Source organism: Sceloporus occidentalis, unplaced genomic scaffold (genome assembly GCF_023333645.1).
Source record: "Sceloporus occidentalis isolate IW3139 unplaced genomic scaffold, rSceOcc1.0.p SCAF_1, whole genome shotgun sequence".
NCBI lineage: Eukaryota > Metazoa > Chordata > Lepidosauria > Squamata > Phrynosomatidae > Sceloporus > Sceloporus occidentalis.
In genome coordinates this window covers 63,936,094-63,960,384 of record NW_028316981.1, presented here as the reverse complement: position 1 = coordinate 63,960,384, position 24,291 = coordinate 63,936,094, and the positions used below count along the sequence as shown (strand labels likewise).

At 41.7% G+C, this 24,291-nt stretch overlaps 1 protein-coding gene across 3 annotated transcripts in view; it reads right to left on the bottom strand.

The window, feature by feature from the left end:
- The window catches only part of IQSEC1 (IQ motif and Sec7 domain ArfGEF 1), a 479,651-nt gene extending 455,402 nt beyond the window's left edge, over positions 1-24,249 (bottom strand). For 2 of the 3 annotated variants that reach the window (XM_089523108.1, XM_089523116.1), the window contains exon 1: positions 23,283-24,249. In XM_089523108.1, coding sequence (XP_089379234.1) covers positions 23,283-23,632 — 350 coding nt within the window. In that variant the 5' untranslated portion in view covers positions 23,633-24,249. The remainder of the gene's footprint in view (positions 1-23,282) is intronic. The other variant, XM_089523111.1, reaches the window with a different exon arrangement.
- Between the last annotated feature and the right edge of the window lie 42 nt (positions 24,250-24,291).

The window sequence follows — 24,291 nt, the reverse complement described above, 5'->3', positions numbered from 1 at the left end:
TAAGAATTTTTCCCATATATATATATATATATATATATATATACACACACACACACACACACACACACACACACACACACACTGTATATACACACAAACACACACACACAGCCCCCCAGAAGACACAAACAGAAGACACACAAACTGATCCAGTTCCCACAGAAAGCATACAAAACCAAACCTTTTACTCTCAGATTTGCCGTTTCTCAACTCCACCCCAGCCCTCTCTACCAGGACAGTGTCTACTAAAGATACTGCCTGCTACTGCATCACTCTAATGTCCTATATACAGGACAGTCACTGATGCAATGAATATTTTAGCTTTGTCAGGAATGCCTATAGGCATGCTCAGTGGCTGCCTACTCCACAAAACAAATTTCTGGGTCCTGCACAGCTGCTGAAGACTCAAATATAACCATGTATGGAATGTAGGGAGAATAATCCTCCCTAGGATTCCCTGGGATCCATTCTATATGGGACATCCTATATTTAGGGGCATGAATTCTGATCCCATATTGGTGCTGTATGGGGTGCCCCAAATTGCATATCTGGGAAGTGCCATGTTCCCAACAAACCAACCATTGAGCATGTGGTATATTGCAATTATGGCAAATGGTTCAATGTCTGCTATTTGGGATCAATGCTGATGTGACACAAGTCTTGTTCCTCTCCAGCCAGTTTGAGCCCTGAGAGATAAGATCTCTAATGTTGTAGGAGCCTGGAAGTGTACCAGGGGCCTTCATGCTGCAAAACCCAAGCCACACCTTATATAGACCTGCCTCACATATCACTCAACTTAATCACCTGAGTACCAAGAGCTAAGAGCATGAAGAGATAGTGGCTGTCACACTTCCAACAGATATACCCGCGCTAGGGGCCATTTTTCTGCTTATGAAATGGTCAGTCTGTTATGAATATGGCTGCTCTATGTTCCCTCTGCTCTCAGTTGCCAGCATCCAGGCTATGAGCTCAGCAGCACATGGCGGGCCCAATTAAAGTCTCTCCTCTCACAACACATAAATTACATACCTGCCTCACACATATCAGCCAGTCTTGAACTACCTTGGCTGTTCTATATGATCTTCAGAAAACCTGGCAATCCTATTCCTTCCTGATGCCTGGCCTTCCCTAGTGCTTCCTTCTGCTTTCAGCATTGTGAAGATCCAACAAGGGATTAGCAAAGAAGAAGATCAATAGCTCTTTTCCCCCACTTCAGCACTGAGCTCTAGCCAGTGGGGACTCTGGAGCAACTGTAACAGTTCAACCACTGAAAAGCTGGCCCTGCCAGGGTGATAGTAGCAAACTATCTGCAGAAGAAAGAAAGAAAAATGTGGTAATATTTGGATTATTTGAGGAATATTACAAACTCAAAGAAGTTATTCCATTCAACACAAAGGATTTTATGAAAGGGAGCAAGGGATAAGGAAACAGCAGATGAGTAAGTCACAATTACACCAAGTAGCTGAAGATTGTGCTTTTTTTGGACAGTAATGAGATGGCCAAAATCAAAATATGACTGAAATCCAACTCAAAGGAGATCTCAGAGAAATCACTCAGGACAAAAACCTTTTAAAATACTAAGAGCATGTGAGATGTCCCAAGCACAAATGAAAATATGGAAGTATAGATCACAAGAAAGTGTATGAGGTTAATGAATGAAGGAAAGTGGCAGGAAAACTGACTACTAGACCTCAAAGAGAGGTCAGAAGAGGAGTTGATAAATGATACCAAAACAAATGTACCACAGTAAGCTGGTTGATGATATACAAGTAGACACTACTGTCATATATCCTTAATAGGACAGGCAGGCATTAATTGTCATTGGCAGCTGTACTTTGACAGTGTACATAAAACAGAACAGTTATTCCTTTAGAATTTTACACAGTGGAAATGCCTGCAAAAGCAGTTTGAGGATCATGCACATGTCAGATACTAATCTGGATAAAGCTTGTGAGACTGGTGAAACCCAGAACATGCTGAACCAACAAAGGAAAAATGTTTTTCCTCAGACTGTATAATGCTCTGACTATAGAATCATGACAACAGGTCTCACTTTCACTGAATTTAGGGTGAAAGTGATGACACCTTTCTTCAACAAACCTTTTCATTTGTTATGGTGTTTATTGATCACTGATTTTAATACTTTTACTTATCTTTTCTAGTGGTAATGTGGTTTTATCATATAATTTGTTTTTAGTGATGTTCTCAGCCACCCTAAGTGATATAAAATCCTTCCTTAATTATTATTATTATTATTATTATTATTAAACTTTATTTCTAAAGCGCTGTAATTATACACAGCGCTGTACAAAGTCGGTAAAATTAAAGAGTATATAAAAGCCTGCCCAAGGCGTACATTCTAAGATAATAACAATTAAAAGGGGAATAGATAAAATTACCATATAGAAAAGAAAAACAAATTAAAAACATCAAATATAAAACAAATCACATCACATCAAATGTTATCAGACAGCCAGATGACAATCACAAATTCCCTGAGAACGCTTCCCTAAACAATATGGTTTTCAGCTCAGCCTTAAAGCTGGTTAGGGAAGTGAAAATATCTACAAGGTGAGCTAGTGGGTTATAGTGGCCTGAGCGTTAGACTAGGACTCTGGAAGAACAGGTTTGAATCCCCACTCAGCCAAGGAAACCCACTTGGGGGGGAAAAAACACTCACTCAGACTAAGAGGAAGGCAATGGCAAACCTCCTCTCAATAAATCTTGCCAAGTCAGGGAGAGCTAAGGAAAGAGGTACTAGGGAACAGTTGCTAGGTGGTACGGAAGACTTAGAAGGACCCTGCAGAGAGGAGAATTTTTTTTTTCCAATGAAGGAAATATGGTTGTGAGATGCAGAAAGGATAAGGAGGGCAGCCACAGGACATCACCAGAGTAGATACCAATGATCAGACATGCTTTAAAAAGTGAACGAAACTAAGGGACTATAAAAAGGAACAAAGGGATACTATTTTAGACTTACTTGAAATGATAGTAACAACAGACAATTAGTTTCATAAAGATTACTATGGTGTGTCATTTGGCAAACTACTAAAATGGTAGTAAAAAAGCATTGCATGTATCTTCCATAATTTTTAAAACTACTACATTTTGTAACAGTTGTGACAAAACGTTTCTTTTGAAATCATGGCTCATACAATGTCAAAAATCTTGTGTTTTGCATTTAGTAGCAGGAAAATAGGAGAAGTCAGACGAGTGTTTTACTGAGACATATACAGAAGAAATGTTCAAGAAAGTCAGTGTGGGACAACAGGTTTCCCACATGCAAGCTGAATATTCAAGCTATCTCCATATAGCTATGAAATACATCATGCAGTCTTGGGGCATCACTATCTCTTACATTTGCTTGTATAAACTATATTTTTCCCTAAGAAAGAGGGCTTTATATAAATAGAACGCAGTGTGATGCTAGAATCTAGATAATAAAAAAATAATACGACTTTTTAAACTACTGTAAATAATCATTAGCCCAAGGCAAGATGTAGCAAGAAGCAAGATGTAGTTGTGTGTGTGTATTTGTGGAAGTCCACGAAGGTCCTTAGCTATTTCTCTTATCCTTGTTAAATTCCATTCTGCCCCTTTGCCTCAGGTCAGCAGCACCACACCATGTCCAGCTCCCCTTTTTTGTTTGTGGGTTGTTGTATTTTATTACCCTTAGGACTTTCTGAAAAAATAACAGTTTCTTACTTGTGTATATATCTCAAGGGTGGAATCCATGAAATCTGAAGAAACCTCCCAATTGTGCAAAGATACATTAGTGATAGCGTAGCTGCAGAGGCACCAGCATTATTGAATATTATAAACCAAGTGTGTTATACAGTTCCTTTAAATTGATTGAAATGAAGGCTGTGTTCTTGTGCCAAGTTGGCTTTTCTTCCCAGTCATCAAATTGAGCTAGAGGCAATATGCTTTATCTTCCATTATCCTACTCTGAATTGGCATCATAATAAATACACTTTGGAAAGATATAAATATTTCCCACCTGTCACCTAAATGCCTCAGTGGGCTAGATACTGTTCAAGCAGAAATAAAATATAACAGTCCCATGTTTACATTACAATAAATCAGAGGAGTCTTCAAAATAGTAGATTGTTGCTAATGAACCAGCAGAGGGAGTGTGAACCACTGCTTGATAAATCATATAGCATATGTTACAAACTAAGTTTACATATTACCAAAATTCAAATCCAGAAATTGTTTGTTAATGCAAATCCATAGTCCTGAAGTAACAAATTACAAGTAAATGAGTTGCTCTCTCCTTTTTTGAAAATGAGGTCACAACAAAGTTATATTTCAAAAGTAACATGTGTGGTAATAAGTGATAGTGGCAAGGCTGGGGTGTAAAAAGTAAAGCTCATGCTACTAGCTTCGTTCTTTCAGTTAGTCTCAAAGATGCTGTAAGATCCCACTGCATAATGAAGACAGTTTATTTTAGCATACCATTACTGTCACTGAAGCCAGAACATATAAAGGTTCTGATTATCACTTGAGCAAAGGCTACTTATGAAAACTCTTCGAAGTCTTTTTACTTATATTACTTAAGTGCTATTTACTGAAAAAGAGAGAAAACAAACTGTTATGTCATGTTAAACCTGAGCAGGATTTTCTTTTTCTTTTTGGATAAGCAAACCAATAGGAATTGTGAAGCAAGAAGCTGGCCAAGCGTGGGTAGAGCCTACTAACCACAGTTCATGGAATGCTGTAAAGAGGGGTCTATTGGGGAAAGGCTATAACCTAGAGTATATCTGTTATATAGTTAGATAGGGTCAATTAGAAAAACGGTATTGGAAAGTGGGAAAATTTGAATTTTGAAGAGCTGAGAATGTGGAGGGAGTTCACAGAGAAGTGCTACTCTGAAACTTAATTGAAGAGTTCCATTTCTGGAATGACAGACAAATGCAATGATTTTTTTTAATTAAAGAGAAAATTTGACAAAAAACTCTGTTTTTGTGAAACTGCAGACTGAACTTTCAGTTTATTGCTGTGTTATACTGAATGAAGATGACAGCAGCATTGTTTCCATAGAGGCCTCAAGGAAGTGCATTGACTGTAATTCTGGCTGCTATTAGCGAGTGGAGCTGTTTACACCTCCCTGACACACATACAGTTCATTAATAATTTGTGGGTAGATTTCAGTCCTGAACAAATGATTGGCTAAAAGTTGGGCACATTACTTTAGCCTATGCAAGGTACTTGGCAAGGCAAGCATGCAGTTCCATTACTCTCTACACATGATGTTGTAATCTTTCTGGAAACTTTTTTTTTGTGCCTTTTGGGATCTCCATCATCACCCTTGTAATGATTATAGTAAAACCATTTGCCATTACATAGATAAAACATTCTTATCCTCAAATAGTATTTGCCTGAAATCACATTTTTTGATGTGTGTTTATGACAAGAATTTAATAATTTATCACATTTTTCATTTAATAATTTACCTCCCTTGGAAGTATCAATTTAAAAACTAGTTTCACAAATATCTCACTTTTGGCAATGCTTCCACCATCTGCCATTAAAAGAAATGTCTCCCTAAAGATAGCCTCCTTTGAGTCAGACATGTGTTTTTTTTTTTTTTTTAAAAAAACCTGATTACAGAGTTTTCAGAAACAAGTCTGAGCTTCCTTTTGCTATGAGGCCTCATCCTAAATGGCTTTGGAGGTCTGCATCTCTGTACAGGAATTCCAATTACACTCAGTTATTAAAACCAAGACATCAGGCCCCTGACACCAGTTTCTTTTCCCCTTATAAAGAGACACTTTATTCAATACAGACTTCACAACCACTCATTACCAAATATAGAACCCAAAACATTTATTATTTCTCAGCTGTGGATAGCTATTGCAGGTCTGCTCTCCAATGACTCTTTCTGATACTATACCAGCAATTAGGAATGTTTGCATTATATATGCAGTCTAAATCATGTGTTTATTACCATTAGAAAGCCCAAAAGATGGGGCATGTGATTTGTTTGTCCACATATTACAAATCTTACCTTGCTGGTGCACAAGTCAGCTATTCAGGAGTAGCATATTGGCAGCAACCAGCTAATGTGCAAACTGGCATTAGGAAAGCAAATTAGAAGTGTCTAAACACTGGAACCACAGGCAGCAGGGAACCATAAGTAAAACTCCATTTTATTTTATTTTTAAAAATCTTGAAAGGCTCACAGTACAGTCATCCCTCTGTATCCATGGATTCTGTATCAATAGATTCAACCATCCACAGAATTTTTTTAAAAAAAAATAATTCCAAAGAAGCAAATCTTAATTTTATCATTTTATATAAGGGACTACTATGCCACTGTATATAATGGGACTTAAGCATCCACAGATTTTGGTATCCATAGCAAGTCCTGGAACCAAATCCCAGTGGATGCCAAAGTCTTTCCATTATGATAGAGGTTTTGATGACAGCCTACGTATCAGTTGGTACTTTAAGATAAACAACCATTCCACAGTCCCTTGATATCATATGGAATGAGATATACCATGTAACTGTCTCAGTGTCGGCTTCTTATCTGGCTATTACCTTTATTACCAATTTCCAATTCTCTTACTGGGAACATTAATGACTGTTTGAATTTAAGCATTTTAACTTTAATAGTTTAATGGCAGCTGTTCATTTTCAGATGAGTATCCAGTGTCAGTTGCTTCTTTTTAAGAATCACTTTATTTTATGGTGCAAAAAAAATGTCATTCAGAAATAAATCCTTCAATTAATGTAAGTTCAATCAAAACAACTTGTTTTAAAAGAGGAGTTTTTAAAGAATTATTTATGCTAGTGACCATAATGTGAACTGCATTTTGCTACTTCATTTTCTGATTTAGTTCTATATTGGTATTGTTCTACACTCCAATGATATACGCTACCAATATAAGCTACCAACTTGTCAATATAATTCCAAAAGTCAGCGGTTGGGAAATCTCCCTGTGTAGGGGAATTCCCAGTTCACTTACTATAAAGTAATTATTATTACTATAATAATTATATAACTATAAAGGTATTATTCCTTGCTTCCTATGGTCTTCATTTGAGTGAGTTGAAGCAATTCAGTGACATGAGTGAAAGGAAAAAGACTTAGTTTGGCTCTCTTTTGATGAGATAAAAAAAATGAAAGAAAGAGATGTAAAGCCAAATGCAAGAAAAGTGTGTGTGTGTGTGTGTGTGTGTGTGTGTGAGAGAGAGAGACAGAGAGAGAGAGAGAGAGAGAGAGAGAATTGGAAGGCCAAGAATGAAGAATCATTTAGAAAAATGCAAAGAAAACAACAGTGATGATGAAGGTATGATATTAATTTTGATCTGTTATTTTAGAATTTAATTTTATTAAAAGGTGTAAATTATATCAGTGCCAAATGTATTCAATAAAACAAGTTTCACAGTATTAATATAATAAACAAGATCCATTTTTTTATTAAGACATTAACACAAAAAATCTGGTTTAAACAAAAAACGATTAAGTTTTTGGTTGCTGTCTTTAAAACAAATTCCCCTCATCCCCAGCCTGGGAAACAAGCATTTTTATGGGCTAGCCCATGCAAAGTCATATTAGTTTCCCCTTCACTGGATTATGCCCATATTGTTTAAACAAAACCAGGAATATTAGGCAAGATTATATTTAGTTACACTGCATTTGTAATGTAGACCATTTTCTGATGTTTCTGGTTTGATGTACTGGCATTGTTAAGGATAACAAGGATTCCAGGGAATATAGGCATGTCTTTACATGCACACACAGTACTTGAAGGGGAATATGTCCAACCTCTTAGGGGAAAAGATATGAGGCAGAATGACATCTGTGATACTGACACCATTTAAAAAAAAATCAAGAAAACAGTAGGAACATCCAGTTCCTGAGTTGGCTCTGCCATCTCTCTGTTCATGCAGTGTGGTCTCTTAGACTGTCAGTAAGGCTAGCACTTAGTGCTAATGGTGACATGTGAACCATAAACTAATTTCATAAGCCGGAAGGCATTCTTTAGATAAGAACACTGTTAAATTAATTTTAAGGTACTGATTTGTTAGCCTCAATTGACTTAGACAATACCAACACTGTAAGTGTCATTTTGCTATATGCTGTGGCTCTTAGTACATTCACTGCTAAAATTATGCTTTCATTTGTATGCATTATAAATGTGTTACCAGCTTCAATCATGACCATGGCTTCTTTTTTTATTCAGAAAAAACAGCAGGACAAAGGGGAGGTACAAAGTGAAGAAAAAATTTTTTTTCAAGGTAGTGACATCATTTTAATTCAAATCTTTTAGGTAGAACCAATTTGTGTGTCTTCATTTTTTTGTTTACGAAGACTCTCTACATCACTTGAAGAGGGCTCCAGTACCTTTTCAACTTTAGAGCAGGAGTGGGCAAAGTTGGGCTGTAACTTCTATCAGCCCCAGCCAACACAGCAAATAGTCAGGAATGCTGGGAGCTTCATTTGGAGGGCTATACTTGGCCTCCTTTGCTTTACAGAAAATCATCAGCAGTGCTTAGAAGTTAAATATCACAGCACACAGTTACAACAAGAAACAACAGCTTTATCATTCCAACGTCTCCCCCTTGCAATTGCTGGAAGATTTTAGGACCAAGATCAAGCCTTTTTGACAGTTTCTCTTAATACAAAGTATCCCCTATTTTCCAGTTTTTGGCTGTGCGTTGTAATCAAAAATAGAAGCTAACCCAAGAAAGATGTTATCTTGGTTTCCTAACTTTAGGAAACAATGCTTCAGCTCTTTTTTGCAAGTAACATCTCCTGTTATTGCTTTATACTAGATCATTAGTCCTAATAAAGGGCTCACAATCAACGCACTCCCTTTGTTTATTCTAAGGTTAATTGTATAGTCATTTACTTACTACATTTGAACTAAGTGAAGCAGGACTGTAAGTAAATTGCTTGGTATATGGTTTGCCCATGGGGATTCTGAAATTGTCCAGAGAGCAGAAAGACTTTTCACTATGGCACCACCTTCATGTTTTAATTATAAGGGAAGGAGTAGACTGATATGCTATATTAGAGAAAAGGAAGTTAATGTCCAGAACACCACTAAGGGCTTAAGACAGAGGTAGCTCAACTAGCACCCTGAAGGTTGTACCTGCCCCTTCTTAGGGTTGCCATAACTCCGGACCTCCAAAATGGGAAAAATGTAGGACAAAATTTTCAAATGTAGGACACATTTTCTGTGTCCTACATTTGAAAATTTTGTCCTACATTTTCCCGCGGAGGGGAGCAGAGGCCAAGAGGTGAGGGAAAGCCTCCACTTAAGGAGGCTTTCCCTCCCCGCCTGGGCCCCGGGCCTCGCCGCAATCGGAGGCCGCGGAGGAAGGGCCAGGCCATGGGCGATCGCCGGGGCCTCCCTTCCTTCCCCGGCCTCCGCAGAGGCCGCGGAGGAAGGGCCAGGCCTCGGGCGATCGCCGAGGCCTCCCTTCCTTCCCCGGCCTCTGCAGAGGCTGAGGAGGAAGGCGCGAGGCTGCTGGTGATCGCCGGGGCCTCGCCTTCTTCCTGGCCTCCGCGGAGGCCAGGAAGGAAGGAGGAGGCTGCAGGGAGGCGGGGAGGTTGGCGCGGCTGCGCGCAGGAGGCGCCACCTCCCTGCAGCCTCCTCCGCCCCACGCCTCGCTGCCCTCCTCTTCCTCCGTGCGGCCATGCACGGTGGAGGAGGAGGAGGGCAGCGAGGCCCCCCGGGTTGCTCCGCAACCCCGCTGCAACCGGGCTTTACCCGGTTTTTGGATGGCACCCGTGCCGGGAGCGGGCAGGTGCCGCCAAAACAGGGAAAAACCCGGTTGCAGCCGGGTTATGGCTACCCTACCCCTTCTGTCAAAACCAGAAGTGACCAGAAGGCCAATTACGGTTTTTTTTTGGGGGGGGGGGAGATATATTTGAGTTGGTTTGGATTTTTCTGGTCCAAAATAAAGTGGAATATTTGTTTTATTACAGAACTGTGCACAGTGGAGGCACGATTTTCATTTTTTAAAGTACATTTTTAATAACAAGTTGGATTGGTGGTGAGAATGGAGGAGAAACGATTGTGCTCAGCCTACAAACCATATGATTTCCACCTTTGGCTAAAAGTCATGACAACCCTAGAAAGCAAATTTTACAAAGTGCCATGTGAACTGCACAGCTTCAGTGATTATCAGATTCATTTTATGGAATTCTGAAGTGGTTTCTTTTGCCTGGTTAGATGAAATGAGAACTCAGTTCATTTCTTAAGGGTGTTGGGTGTTTCAAGGATGGGTCAAGTAATTATTTACAGTTCTAGCTATATTTATAATCTGACCAAAAGCAAGATACTGGGGCAATATACAATAAAATATCACAATACAACTGTAAACACAGTAAAAGTGAAATAGAAAACCCACACAGCAGAGAAAAGGATAATTTTCCAAACAATCAAAAGTAATAAAATAAAATAAAACAATACAAACCCTGGTAGACCAAGAAAAAAGGATCTGTGAACCCCACTTCCTGGAAGATTAATTGAAGCACCTAGAGTGGGCTCTATAGGCTAATGGTTACTCTAGCTCAGACATCAGAAGAGCTGCCAGACCCAGAAAAACCCATAGGAGTGCAGACAAAAAACCACCCAAAGGCAAAATATTTTTACTATACATCAATGGAATCACAGACAGAATAGTGAAACAGGTGAGGAAACACAACCTCCAAATGATCTACAAACCAAGAAAATCCAGCAAATGCTGCGTTCAGCAAAGGACAGGAGAGACCCTCTCATGGCCGCAGGAGTTTACCACATACCATGCAGCTGCAGACAAGTCTACATAGAGACCACCAAATGCAGTGTTCAAACACAAATCAAGAAACACAAGAGACACTGCAGACTTAGTCAGCCAGAAAAATCAGCAATAGCAGAATACATTATAAACCATCCTGGGCATAAAATGCTATGTGAAAACACTGAAATTCTGGACCATGCCAACAGGTCAGAATGCACAGGGAAGCCACTGAAATCCACAAAGACCTAGACAACTTCAACAGGAAAGAAGAAACCCTTAAAGTAAACAAAGATTGGCTACCAGGGGGATTTCCCAGCAGACAATGGATCACTAATTAAATAAACACTCTGAGGCCTTGCCATTCAACAGATCAACACAGAGATTAACAGGTAAATCACTTCCTTGCAACCAAAGGTCACACAGTATATATACTCCACTCAGTTCTCTGAAGATGTCAGCCACAGATGCTGGCAAAACGTCAGGAATAAACTCTTCCAGAACATGTCCATAAAGCCCAAAAAATCCACAAAAAACTATGGATGCCAGCTGTGAAAGCTTTCAACTTCACAATCTAAAGAAATATTTACTAATATGAATATGAGAGAACAAGTGTTTAAAATTTTATAAGAGATCCGAAGGCAATAAGCATCACTAGGGGGTGCAGGGGTGACACCACTGAAGGGAGTAACACCACAGAAGGGGGGATGATACCTGGTGAGACTCTCTCACCTCCCTGCCGCGTGCCACAGCACACGATAGGGAGAGGGCAAGCACCCCTGGCACTGCCCCATGCAGCTTTACTTTTGAGTAAAGCTGAACAGGGCAAGGAGTTGGGAGTGGGCCCTTTTGGCTTCACCTCAAAGCCACGCCCCAGAGTCCCCCCCCCCCCACCAGGTAAAACCTTGGTGCGGGATGCCACTGTCTGAAAGCATGGGGAAATAAAAATGTCTTCATCTGACACTGGAATAGTCATTGTTTGTGCCTCTTTGGGGAAATTACTTTATGGCTATGGTGCCACTACCAAAACAGTCTTGTCCACAGTCACTATTCTTCGTAGCACACTTGACATAACCAACAAGAGAAGAATCCCTAAGGATAATCTCAAAATCTGGGTGGAGGATACACATAGGAATTAGTAATGCTACAGGTCCCATCAATAAAGAAACTTCCTTTCTGTGATCATGTGCTCCTGTGAGGCACTTTATGTGCTCCTGTGAGGCAAGGGGCTATTGCTGATGGCAGCAGTGCTGCTGGAAGATTCTCAGTCTTTTACTGAGGAACCAAACTAAGTGTGTCAAACTGGGCAGCAATGGTAGTGGCACCATAGCTAATACCTATTAATACTGTAGGCATTATAAACCCTTATGAATGTCTTTTACCATGAAAACCTTATGATGAGACAATCCAAAATGAAACAAGATAGTGCCAGAAAATGAGACTTCCAGGTCAGAAAGCACTCAGTGAGCTACTGGGGAAGAGCAGAGGACAAGGACAAGTAGTGCTCTGGCTAATGATGAAACTGGACTCATGTTGAAATGATGTACAACTGTTAATATGCTCAGAGGAAAAATCAAAGTCCGAAGCTGCACAACACATATTATAGGATCATGGAAGGTGAGATGCATGAAATGGGGGAAGCTAGCGTATTTTCCGGTGTATAAGACGACTAGGCATATAAGACGACCCCCAACTTCTCCAGTTAAAATATGGAGTTTGGGATATACTCACTGTATAAGACTACCCCTCTTCCAACGCACACCAAATAAAAATTAAAAAAACATCAGATTTGATTTCAATATGGTAATTTTGATTCAAACGTCATGCAAGTACTTAGCAGGAAACCTTGTTGTATACAAAGCCTGCTTGGACTGGTCAGCTCTCCTTGCCTGCCCAGTCCTCCCTGTCTCCAAGACTATCAGAGTGGTAGCTGCTTTCATATGATCGCCGCATATGGTGGGGATGTGTCTGCGGCCGTTTTTAAGCTTCCCCCACTATATGCGGTGACCGCAGATTCTCCAGTCTGGCTCAGAAGTTTCAGCACCTGCCCTATAAGATGACACCCGGCGTATAAGACGACCCCCGACTGTTGAGAAGATTCTCCTGGGTTAAAAAGTAGTCTTATATGCCAGAAAATACAGTAGATATAGTAAAAGAGGAAATGGAACATATAAATATTGCAATGCAGGGCACCCGCATCATATGTGGATGCTCTTTACACGGCTTTCAGCTTATGTTGAAAGCCGCTTGCCATAAAAGGCAATGGCACATGCACTCGCGCCATGCTGCCACCAGCATGGGGCTCAGGCTTTCATGGAACTTCACTTATGCAGGGGGGGGGTGTCCAGAACAGATCCCCGCGTAAGGAAAAGGTGCCCTGTACTTGGGTGGATAAGCCCATGTCAATAGGAATGGAACATTTTAAGTCAAATAACTACGCAGTGTTTTACTCAAGAAATGAAAATCTAAAAAGAAATGGGGTGGCATTTATAATGGGTGATGTAGCAAAAACAGTCAAATGGTATAATGCAAAGAGTGACTGGATCATATCAATAAGACTTCAGAGAAAACCCATTAATATAACCATAATCCAAGTTTATGCTCCAACTACAGAGGAAGAAGAAGAAACTGAAAAATTATACGCTGGAGCCTAGGAGGAAATTGATCACACACCAAAACAGGACTTTTTGTTATCATAGGCAATCAGAATGCAAAAACAGGAAACAGAGCAGAATCAAAGACTGTAGGAAAATTTTGTGCATGCCATTGTAATCCCCCCCCTTTTTTTTGTTCTTTCTTCTTGTTGTTGTTTTTTGTACTTCCCATTTTTATGTATGGCTGTGAAAGCTGGACACTGAAGAAAGCTGACAGAAAGGAAATCAATGCATTTGAAATGTGATGTGGAGAAGAGCTCTAAGGATACCATGGACTACTGACAAATATATGGGTCCCAGAGCAAATTAAGTTTGAACTCTCCCTAGAAGTCAAGATTACTAAACAGACACTGTTTTACTCTGGACGAATCATGAGAAGACATAACTCTGCAGAAAAGACAATAATGCTTGGCAAGGTAGAAGGCAGTAGGAAAGAGGAAGACTACATTCCATATGGACAGAGTCAATCAATGAAGCCACAGCCCTGAGTTTGCAAGACCTGAGCAGGGCTCTTGAAAACTGAGTGACTTGGATGTCTCTTATTCATAAGGTCACCATCAACTTGAGGGCAGTTAACAAGAGTGTTACAGATAACATGATCTTGAGTCCTAAAAAGGCTTTAAGGTAAAACAAGCACTGTAAACTGAAAGTAAACTTAAAGTTCACAGCTTTGGAATAACATAATCAAGCCATCCAGTTCCAGGAGGATGCAAAATTTCCATACATTTTCAAACTGTGGCGAGAGCGGAGATTTTTTTCTGCTTTTTTGATTTAAAAAAATTGAATTGTTAGGAATGTTGAAAAAAAGTGACATTAACAGATTTTAAATAATTTTGTTACTTTAGGAACACAATTTATTACATGCATAATATGATGCAATTATACAATGTTGCTTAAAATAAAAGTATGATGTTTCATACAGTGACAGTAAAGTTCAGTCAGATAATCATTAAATTAGTTATTTTAGCACTGCATGAATATAAGCTTTCTAAACTGCATCCTATGGTTAATTGTAAACTTATTCCAATATTTTTTCTTGACAGTAGTGCTTTAGCAGGCCCATACCTGGTACCATTCTTCTCATTTTAATTCTGGCCAAACAGCTGTTAGTCCCAACTAGAGTACACCTATTGAATCAAGTGCTGAATAAGTAACTCAACACTTGTATAAAGTTCATTAACTTGCATTAGATTTAGACCTCTAACTTTAAAAATAAGCAGCCTGGTTGATGAACCAGACTCTGCATGCTGCTAAAAATGAATTCAAAAAATTATTATTTTATTTTATTTATGTGCTGTCTTTCTCCTAGAATGGGACTCAAGGCAGCTTCCAAATAAAATCAGTTAAAATACCTTAATAAAATTTTAAGCACATTATTTATTTAAATGTATGCCTTGCATTTTTAACATCATTTATGCATTAATACCATATATACTTGACTATAAGTTGACCTCATGTATAAGTAGAGGACAGGTTTAGGGGCCAAAATTATGAATTTTGATCTGACCCATGGATAAGTTGAGGGTAAAACTTAGTGGTGTGTAACAAAGCATCTAAAGAATGAAGCAAATGAAAGCAATGCCAAAGAACTTACAAAAATTCCAGCAAGCATCACTGTTTGTGATTGCACTAAAGGCTGAATAGATGAGAGAATAAAAGGGGGTCAGTGCTTCCAGGACAGATTATGCTCTTGCCTTTCACCAAGGGATGGTTCCCTTTTTAATAGGAGTTAAAGTACAGGATTTACATTGACCTGTGGATAAGTCGAGCCAGGTTCTTGGAGTCAATTTTTTGACTAAAATTTCTTGACTTATACATGAGTATATACAGTAATTGACCTTTCTTCCAAACTGTCTTGTTTCATCTATTTGAATACCCATTTTAACTATGTTATTATTTGATGCATCTGTAATAATCCCGCATCATTTAAGAATGGAAGTAGCAAGAATTATTTACCCTTGAGTTAAAAAAACCTTGAGCTTTAATATCTTCAAATGCAGTGCTCCACACAGGAAAAGAATGTACTAACTAGGTTTTGGTATATTAGTATCAAATTTAAGATATTTTATAGGCCAAGCTTAATTTTTTTCTGAGCATTTCTTTCAGATCTTGATTTTTATGGGTAATGGTGTTTATAAAGAAAATGGGTGTTTTGGTCACTGTGAGATTTGTGAGAATGGTTGATGAAAACTCACCTATAAAGCCTGGAATGGAATACACTGAGAGACAACTCACCAAAACAAAAAACAAAAACAAATAGCTTCATTCTGAACTAGCAGTGTCTAAGCGGTTTACAACTATAAGCTAATTACCCCCAACAATCTCATTTTAGCAACCTCAAAAGGATGCAAGCCTGAGTCAAGCTTGAGTCCTTTCATTATTGAACTCGCAACCTTATGGTTTTGAGTGAGGGGCTGCAGTACAGGCATTTAACCACTATGCCACCAGAATCAAGTTTCAGAGAAGTAATCAGTTTGCAACAACATAAAGACAATAATTTAGCTCAACTAATTGTAAATGTGCATATTTCTCTTGATTACTTTACACTTTATGACTGACAGCTAAACAAGTGAACTAATACTTTCAGTAAGTCACATAAGATTTAACACTGAATAGCATGATTGTATCAAGATCTATGACAGCTCATTCACACAAAACAATTATCAGATGTTATCAAGCCTTGTTTATCAAAAACATCTGCATAACTGAAAAAGGTAATGTGTGGAACATTCCCTAGAGACCAAGTTGCTTATTGTGGCTTGTAAAATCAACATCTAATAGCCTGTTGATTACAGAACCTCATATGACCAGGCAGTCTAAGTTGTCTCCATACTGTTTTCATGTTCACTAAAGAGACAACTCAGTCTATTTCAATAAACATAATCAGTAATGTGTCATCAGCTTTTTAAGTGTTCAATTCAATTCTGTCATTTAAACTAAACAAGTACTTCCAACTTAGAACCTCCTGCCAAGGAAAGAAAAAACAAGATACTTGGCAAACCATCCGATATTTAGCTGGGAAATTATGAAATGCAGCTATCAACATTCTTAAACAGTCATAAAAATTTATCTGAAATTCTATTATTTCATAAATTGCTTTGTTGCCATTTGGAGGAAACAAGGCCCAGTGGTGCAGTGGTGAATTTTGAAGTACAGGCCCTCAGCAAGACAGTCTCTATAGCAACACCTCCATGGAGAGTCCAAAAGTGCATCTTGCTGTGTTGAATTAAAAAAATTTCTACCAATTTTAATCATTACCAGAATCAAGTCTTTTCTAAAGGCCTCAAACACTTGTGAAACAATAAATAATTGGCAGGAAACTACATTCCCCGCTCCAGTTACTACAGGTGCATGGGGTGGGGTGGAGGGTGGAGAAAGTGGCAGATAATATCCTAGTCCTAGCTCTTCAAAACATCCTGGAGATTCAACACTAGGAGCCCTACTTATATCTTCACATTTTCAACTTAAAGCAACTTTTGTTGACCTGAACATTTTATATAATCTCAGGTGACTAAAAGGCTTCCAATATTATTTTAGCCAACATTAGATTAGAGAATAAGATAAATTTCTACAGTTCATTAATTTGGGAGCTGTAAATAACCTAGGTTTAGTATCTGCAGGACCTCAGATTAGGTAAACAAAGACCCTTTTAATTTGAGATGTTGCACATGCTTAACCTAGACTATCTACATGGAAAAAAATTAAATCAAATCAAATCAAATCTGCAATATTGCTGAATTATTCTGATGTTGAAACAGCAGCCTGAATGTCTGGAAAAGGGAGACTTCTACTTTTAAAGTGTTTCTGTTTGGAAAGTACAGTACTGAACAGTATTATTTAGCATTATGTAGTAATACATTTTAAATATAAAGGGGTTATTCAGTATGGTCCAAAACACATTGCAGAAACAATCCAGTATGGGACTGTTTTGACTGCCCTGGGTCAATGCTTAGGAATTCTGGGAGCTGTAGTCTTGTGAGATATTTAGCCTTCTGTCAGAGAGCTCTGGTGCCACAATAAATTACAATTCCCAGGATTCCCTAGTACTGAGCCAGGACAGTTAAAGCAGTCTCCAACTGGATTATTTCTACAGTGTGTTTTTAACCTATATCTTGTTTTCTCTTAGATGTTCTGTTGCCTTGTAATAGGGAATCAGTATATATCAAACATCTTTCTAATAAATAGCTTTAAGTGACAGAATCATGCTTCTATGTTCTTCCCCAGCAATAAAGCCATGTGAGCTTCTTACTTGGAGGAAAGGGGACTCAGAAAGTGTGTGGTTACTTGCCTTATTTTACCCAAGAGATTGTGTTAAGAGAGAGAAAGCCCATGTCAAAAGAGTAAATATGTAAGCTGTATGCCAATACATACACTCCAAATATGCATTTGCTGAAATTCAAGCTGGTTTCACATACAGCACATCCATATTTAACATAATGACTATTAAGACTAGACAAAGTTCCAGGTCTGTTTTTCTCATACAAATGTTAGTTGTAATGCTGGTACTTGGTGAATCTTCGAAAGAAAAAACAAATGTGCATCTTGCTTATAGCTCATGAAGACAAACACACCCTCAATTGAAGAAGATTCCTCTTAGCCAAGGTGATCAAGGACAAGAACACCCTGCTCAACCATTTATCATTTTCAAGTACAGGTTAAGAGACAAGTTGTCCAAATTAATTGCATGCCTGTTGTCCCCTGTTGGGTTTTCTATACTTTGCTTGCTTGCTTCACTATCTCTTTCCTTTGCTTGCAAACCCGCTTGACTCCTTGCCAAAAACTGCTAACCTGAAACAGCCACGGCTATAGCAGAGACATATTGTTTTCCCATTAAAACCATCCTAAAATGGCATTTAAGATTTAACAAAACAGCAGACACAAACAAATCAAGAACAACACCAGTGGCACTACAAGTATTCTTATCCATCTCTTTCTAATCAGAGTTCTCTATACCTCAATGGGGATTAGGAGAGACTATTCTAACTGGCATGAAAATTAAATGTCTAGAGAAAGTTGAATGGGTCTCACTGACTCCTGCTCTGGCCCTTGTATAACCAAAGGTCAGTCAAAAAGAAAATCACCATCTCATTATTGGTCCCAAGAACAGAATGAAAGGCTCTCTTCCTTATCTTGGAATTAAGAACACATTCTGCTGATATGCACATAGTTCTCTAGTGTGGCTTCCTGCAGAAAGAGAAAGATCAATTTTTCTGTGGGGGGGGGGGGGGGACTTGAGACAGAAATTCTCTTGCATCTATCACTCTTGAGGTTATGCATCCCATACTTTTGCATGAAATAATGATAAAAGGTGTGTGTAACTCATGTGCAATGAAATACTGTGCATATTTTTTTCATAGGAAGATGATTATTAGCACAGTGTGTTTGCTCTTTGTTTTTGTGAGTACTCCTCCCCCTGCTTCCCTAAAGACTTGGCTTCCCCACACACCTTCTGAGAAAAGAAAGCAGGGGCAGCAGTGATGCTCCAGCCTTCCAGGAAAGTTCCAGCAAAGCTCACAAAGCTTAAACAGGGTCCCATTTGTGAAAGCTCCTTTTTGCCGCTGCTTCTCCCTACCACCGTGTGTTCTATCTCCTCATTCCAATCAGTCAGTCTGTCCCAAAATGGTGCTACTCCAAGCCACAGAAACAGTGCCCTGCACTCAAGCCTCACAAGAGTTTCCCAACTGCAGCCGTCACTACTAGTGGCAGGAGCCCTGATGGCGCAGTGGTTAAATGCCTGTACTGCAGCCATTTACTCGAAACCACAAGGTTGCGAGTTCAAGACCAGCAAAAGGGCCCAAGCTCGACTCAGGCTTGCATCCTTCCGAGGTCGCTAAAATGAGTACCTAGACTGTTGGGGGCAAATTAGCTTACTTGCTAATTAGCTTACTTGCTATTCACCGCTATGGTGAATGAGGCCATGGATGTGCACATCAAAATTACTGATTCTGCCAAATCATAAAGTTTTTGCAATGGTTGTAAAATCTATAAACCTTTGCCAGAACTTTGCAAGAAGCTGAGTAGGGAGCATTTAAAAAAAATAAACACTTTCTCTGTGTTTGGAAAAGTCTTATGTCTATTTTTTTTAATGTAAGCTGTTAATACATACATTTTAAAGAACTGTCATGCTTTTAAATGAATTTGGGAACAGCATGAACTACGCTTAGGAGAGGATATGCTAATATAAACTAATGAGGAATTTTAAAATAATAATAATAATAATAATAAAACAGAGGGTTGCTGTATCCATCAACAACCATTTGTACACCTAGCCACATCACAGCACGATGCTTCCTTCTATGATCAACTCACATTTGGATTACTCCCCCCAAATCTGGTCTTCAGCAGTTCATGGTTACATAATTCCATTACATAATAACAACAGGGAAGAGTTGGTACCCAAATTTGTTTCTTCATTTCTTCCCTCCCTAGCTCCTGTTGCATCTCTGAATGCTAAAATGTGCCATGTGTTTCAGTGGGCATGCTTGCTTGTCTGAATGCATTGCCAGAAAGGAGAAGGGATGCTTTAATGAACAGGAAACTATGGCATGTACACTAATTCCAACATTACTGTTAGAGCGGAGAGGGAAAATACTCTGAATAACCAAACATGTAGACAGAGATAGTCCCCAAAGAATAACAAAACCACATTGGGAACTTACTGCCTAAGTTAATATGATCCTAATCAATTTAAATAAAACTAGTTAACTAGGAAGACAACTTGGAAGTCTAAGTGTGACGTCTATGGCAAAATGCACAGGCAAAAGCAGCCAAGGTTTCTTTTATTACAGTTACTGGTGGTGGGAGGGGAGAGGTGTTGCAGTGGCTCTTGTTGTCATTATATACACTAGACTAGAAAAGTTATGTTATGTACAAAACACTAGCAGATGGATGCATTAATTTCAGCAGGTTGCCTCATGCAGAGACAGGAAAGGGCAGCTCCTAGCAATTTATGATAGCTCAACAAGGATGGCTTGCTGACAGTTAGAAGGAGAGCTGGCATTTCTTGCCTAAATCTTTATATCTTCTAATCATGCGCTCAGAGCATCAAAGAGCCCTCGCCAGCTACATCCCACCCCCATCGAGCTCAGCTTCTACGTGTTGGACAGGACTGCAGAAGCCTGGTAAATCTGAACTTTCCCAACGAGCCCTTCAGACCATACCTCAGAGCGATTATAACTATTCCATAAATATCCCAGATTAATTCTGATCCCAACATCAAATCCACTTAGTGACTTAAAAAGACTGAGTCGTCAAGGCTGTGGCTGATAGACTGCTCCCTCAAACAGTCAAGAGAAACACCTTTTCAAAACATGTCAAACTATTTGTGTTATGTCAAGTATGTCACTTGGAAAGACAATGCCTGGAGTGTAAAGGAGGGCTGTTTCAGCACACATCCAGGATCAGCTCTCAGACTTTGTTCACAGAATTCTTGTCTACAACCAGACGTTTAAAAAATGGGTTACTGAAGCCAGGCCACTTGTTATGAAAGCAGGAGATGTGCTTCCTGAACAGCAGCATATGCCCTATAAACCACCCTTTTACAAGCTCATTTATTTCAAAGGATTTATCCTCAATATGTTTTTCTAGCCCCCATTTTTTTAAAGCTAGTGGCCACACACTTTCTCCCAAGTCACACTTTCTTGAACAGATAGCGTCAGACAAAGCACCACCACAGGAAAAGAAAGAAAGAAAGAAAAGCAGCATTTTGATGGAACGGACACAAGATGGAAAATGAAGTCACTTGAACATGTTTCTGCACTGTGCGGACTGAGGAAACAGCATGTCAAGCACAGAGTTGTCATTCTTGGATGCCACACTGAGTAATGAATGACAGCAAGTATAAAAACATGGTTCTCTGTAATCCGCAATGAGGTAAGCTCCCTGGCTGAAAAACAGCTTTGCATATAATCAGTTGATGATGCCCCTTTGGAAGCAATGCTTGAAAGCTTCCCCTTTAAAAGCAGACACCAAAGGATGGACTCTACAAGTGAGATATATAGTACTTGTAGCAACACATCTGCGCACCTCAGTTTTATCCCAAAGTTTGTCTGCTGCAAGAATGAAGCTCTAGCTACCGGCACCAGCCATAGAGTCCAGTTCCAGACCTTTGCATTCAATTGTAATTAAATGGGGGGGGGGGAGGGGGGGCTCAAGAAGATACTATAGCAGGTGAAAAACAAACAAACTGAAGAGAAAGAATGGCTTCTCATCCCCTATAAGCAGGCAGCAACTATCTCTGCTACTGTGATACAAAATATAAATGGGAAAAACTGCCCTTAAGAAGTCCATGCTAGGGGCACATAAACAGAATGGCAAGCAATCCTTTCGCTTTCCTTTGCAGATACTAACTGAACACACAAGGGCAACTGCTCCTATACTGTGTGTTGATACAAATGAACACCTTCATCAACTCCACCCCTGTTTGCCACACATGTCCATATCCTATTGAATGCATAGGCTGAAGAAAAATGAGACTTGAACTGGCGAGTGGGGTTTTCAGTGATGCTATCCGTGGGTTAAATACTTTGTGGTTAGTAACCTTAGAGCTGTCATCCTATTAATTGTAAAGACAATAGAGGAAACTCCTGCAGCTGTAGATGAGAGACCCAAACCTTACTCGCTTTGCTGCACTAAATAAGCTGCTGGGTATAAAGTCTCCAGAACTTTTCCTCTGCAGTCTCCAGAGCCAAGAAGCAGCCGCCAACCCTTCCAGGCGGTGAGCTTCAGTTGAGGAAGAGGTTTCCCCATCCATCCCTGCTTATACACAAGCCCGAGAGAGAGGGAGCTGTAGCCCTTTAACGACGCCCGAATCGGCCTCCCTTGAAGCAGTCATGCAGTTAAGCAGCTCCCCATTCCGAGGAAGCAGCCCAGGGTTCATTCACGAGTGAAGCGCCCGGGAAATAGCGCCATCCGGGATGGAGAGCAAGTTTACCTTTGGCCCCAGGGGCCCCCGGACAAGGTTTCCTGGCCCCCTCCCTGCCTGCCTCCCCATCCCGCCTTGGCCTTGGCAGCAGAGGGGCCCAATAGCTGTTCTCCTCCAGCCCCAAAGGGGCCACCGCTGCAGCTGAGCCCTTCTTCACCAAACACTCCCTTCTCCTTCTTAGAAGAAGAGAGACCCCCCCCCCCGGGGGACCAAAAGGGAAAGGAGAGGGCAACCGGGAGCTGGTTATTATTCGAAGGCTTCGGCCGCAAGCCAGGTCTCCTCCCGCAGCTAGAAGGAGCTGTTCCAGCGCCGGCCCTTTCCCTCCTTGCTTCCTCAGCGCCACCATCCTCGGTCCGAAGGAGAGCCTTGGATGTAGCTAACCCCAGAGACAGGGACTTCGTCTGGCTAACCCAGGGAATCCGGGAGTTGGAAGGGTTCCCAAGGGTCATCCAGTCCAACCCCATTCTGCAGAGTCAAAGCGCCCCTGAGAGAGGGCCAGCCAGCCTCTGTCTAAGGCTCCCCGACTCTCCGAGGCCGGGATTTGGGCTGGCTAACCCTAGAGGGAAGGATTTGGTTGAACTCGCCCCAGGAGTAGAGATTGGATCGTTAACCCAGAGCCAGAGAATCATCCCAGAATCCTAGAGTTGGAAGAGACTCCAGAGGCCATCCAGTCCAGCCCCATTCTGCCAGGCAGGAATACACAGTCAAAGCGCCCCGGAGAGAGGGCCAGCCAGCCTCTCTTTAAAGCCCTCCAAAGGACTCTTTGAGGTAGAGATGGGATTTAGTTCACTCCAGAGACAGGGACTGGCTTTGGCTGGCCCCAGAGCTGCACCTTGCGGGCCGAGAGAGTGCCCCAAACCCACCCCAAGAGCTCTGGAGCCTTTCCGCCTGGACCAGCCCAGACCCCCGGCCTGTTTCCAGAGGGATGAGCCGGGGCTGGGGAGCCTCCCCCGAAGAAGCCTTACCTGTCCTCCTTGGCCTGGTCCTGGCTGTCCCCCGGGGCCGCCGGCGGCGGCGGCGGTGGCGGGAGGGCGGGCGCCGCGGGGCCGGCCTGGGGCTGCTGGGGCTGGCGGCGGAGGAGGAGGCTGCAGGCGGCCAGGTGCCGGCGGTGCTGGTCGTGGAGGCGGGCGTTGTCGCGGTGCAGCTGGGCCACTTGCTGCTCGAGCTCGTCGATGCGGAGCCTCTGCTTCTCCAGCAGCTCCTGCTGGGTCTCGATGATCTTGTTGAGCTCCTGGAGGTACTCCGCCGCCGCCTTGCTCGGGTTCTCGGCGGCCGAGGAGGAGGAGGAGGAGGAGGGGGCGGCGGGGGGCTCCATGGCCGGGCCAGGCTGCAGGGCCAGCGAGGGGGCCACCTCCGCCGCCGGACGCCGGGCCCCCGCGGGGCAGAAGGAGGGCAAGCCCAGCAGCAGACGGAGAGGGAGGAGGAGGAGGAGGAGGAGGAGGGCGAGGCAGAGCAGCCCCAGCGCCAGCCCGGCCGGGAGCCTCCCCCGCCCTCCGGCCCTAGGAAGCAGTCCACTCCTGGGCCAGGGAGAGCCCAGCCATGGAGCCCCTCTTCTCCTGCCAAGTCCCCCTTCGCCCTTTGGACCCCGTCCTGCTCCCCAAAGCAGCCCTTCCTTTGGGGTCCCTTTCCTGGTCCTCCTCCTCTTCCTCCGGACCGGAGCCCCTCTTCCTTCCTTCCTTCTCTTGCCTGCTGCGCGGGAGTTTGGAAAGTGCTCCTTGCCCGGCGTCTCCGGTGGAGGAGGCTGCGTGGCCCCAGGAAGGAGGAGGAGGAGGAGGGCCCGCTCCCGCCACGCTTCCCCCGGCGAGGCTGCTGCTGCTGCCGCCGCTCTCCCCCTGAAGAGCCCTTTCCCCTGACCGCCGGCGGAGTCAGTCCCAGCAGCAGCAGCAGCAGCAGCAGCAGCAGCAGCCGAGAGCGCTTCCCTCCAAAGGCAAGGACAGGCGGGGGCGCGCGCACGCAGGCGTACACACTCTCCGG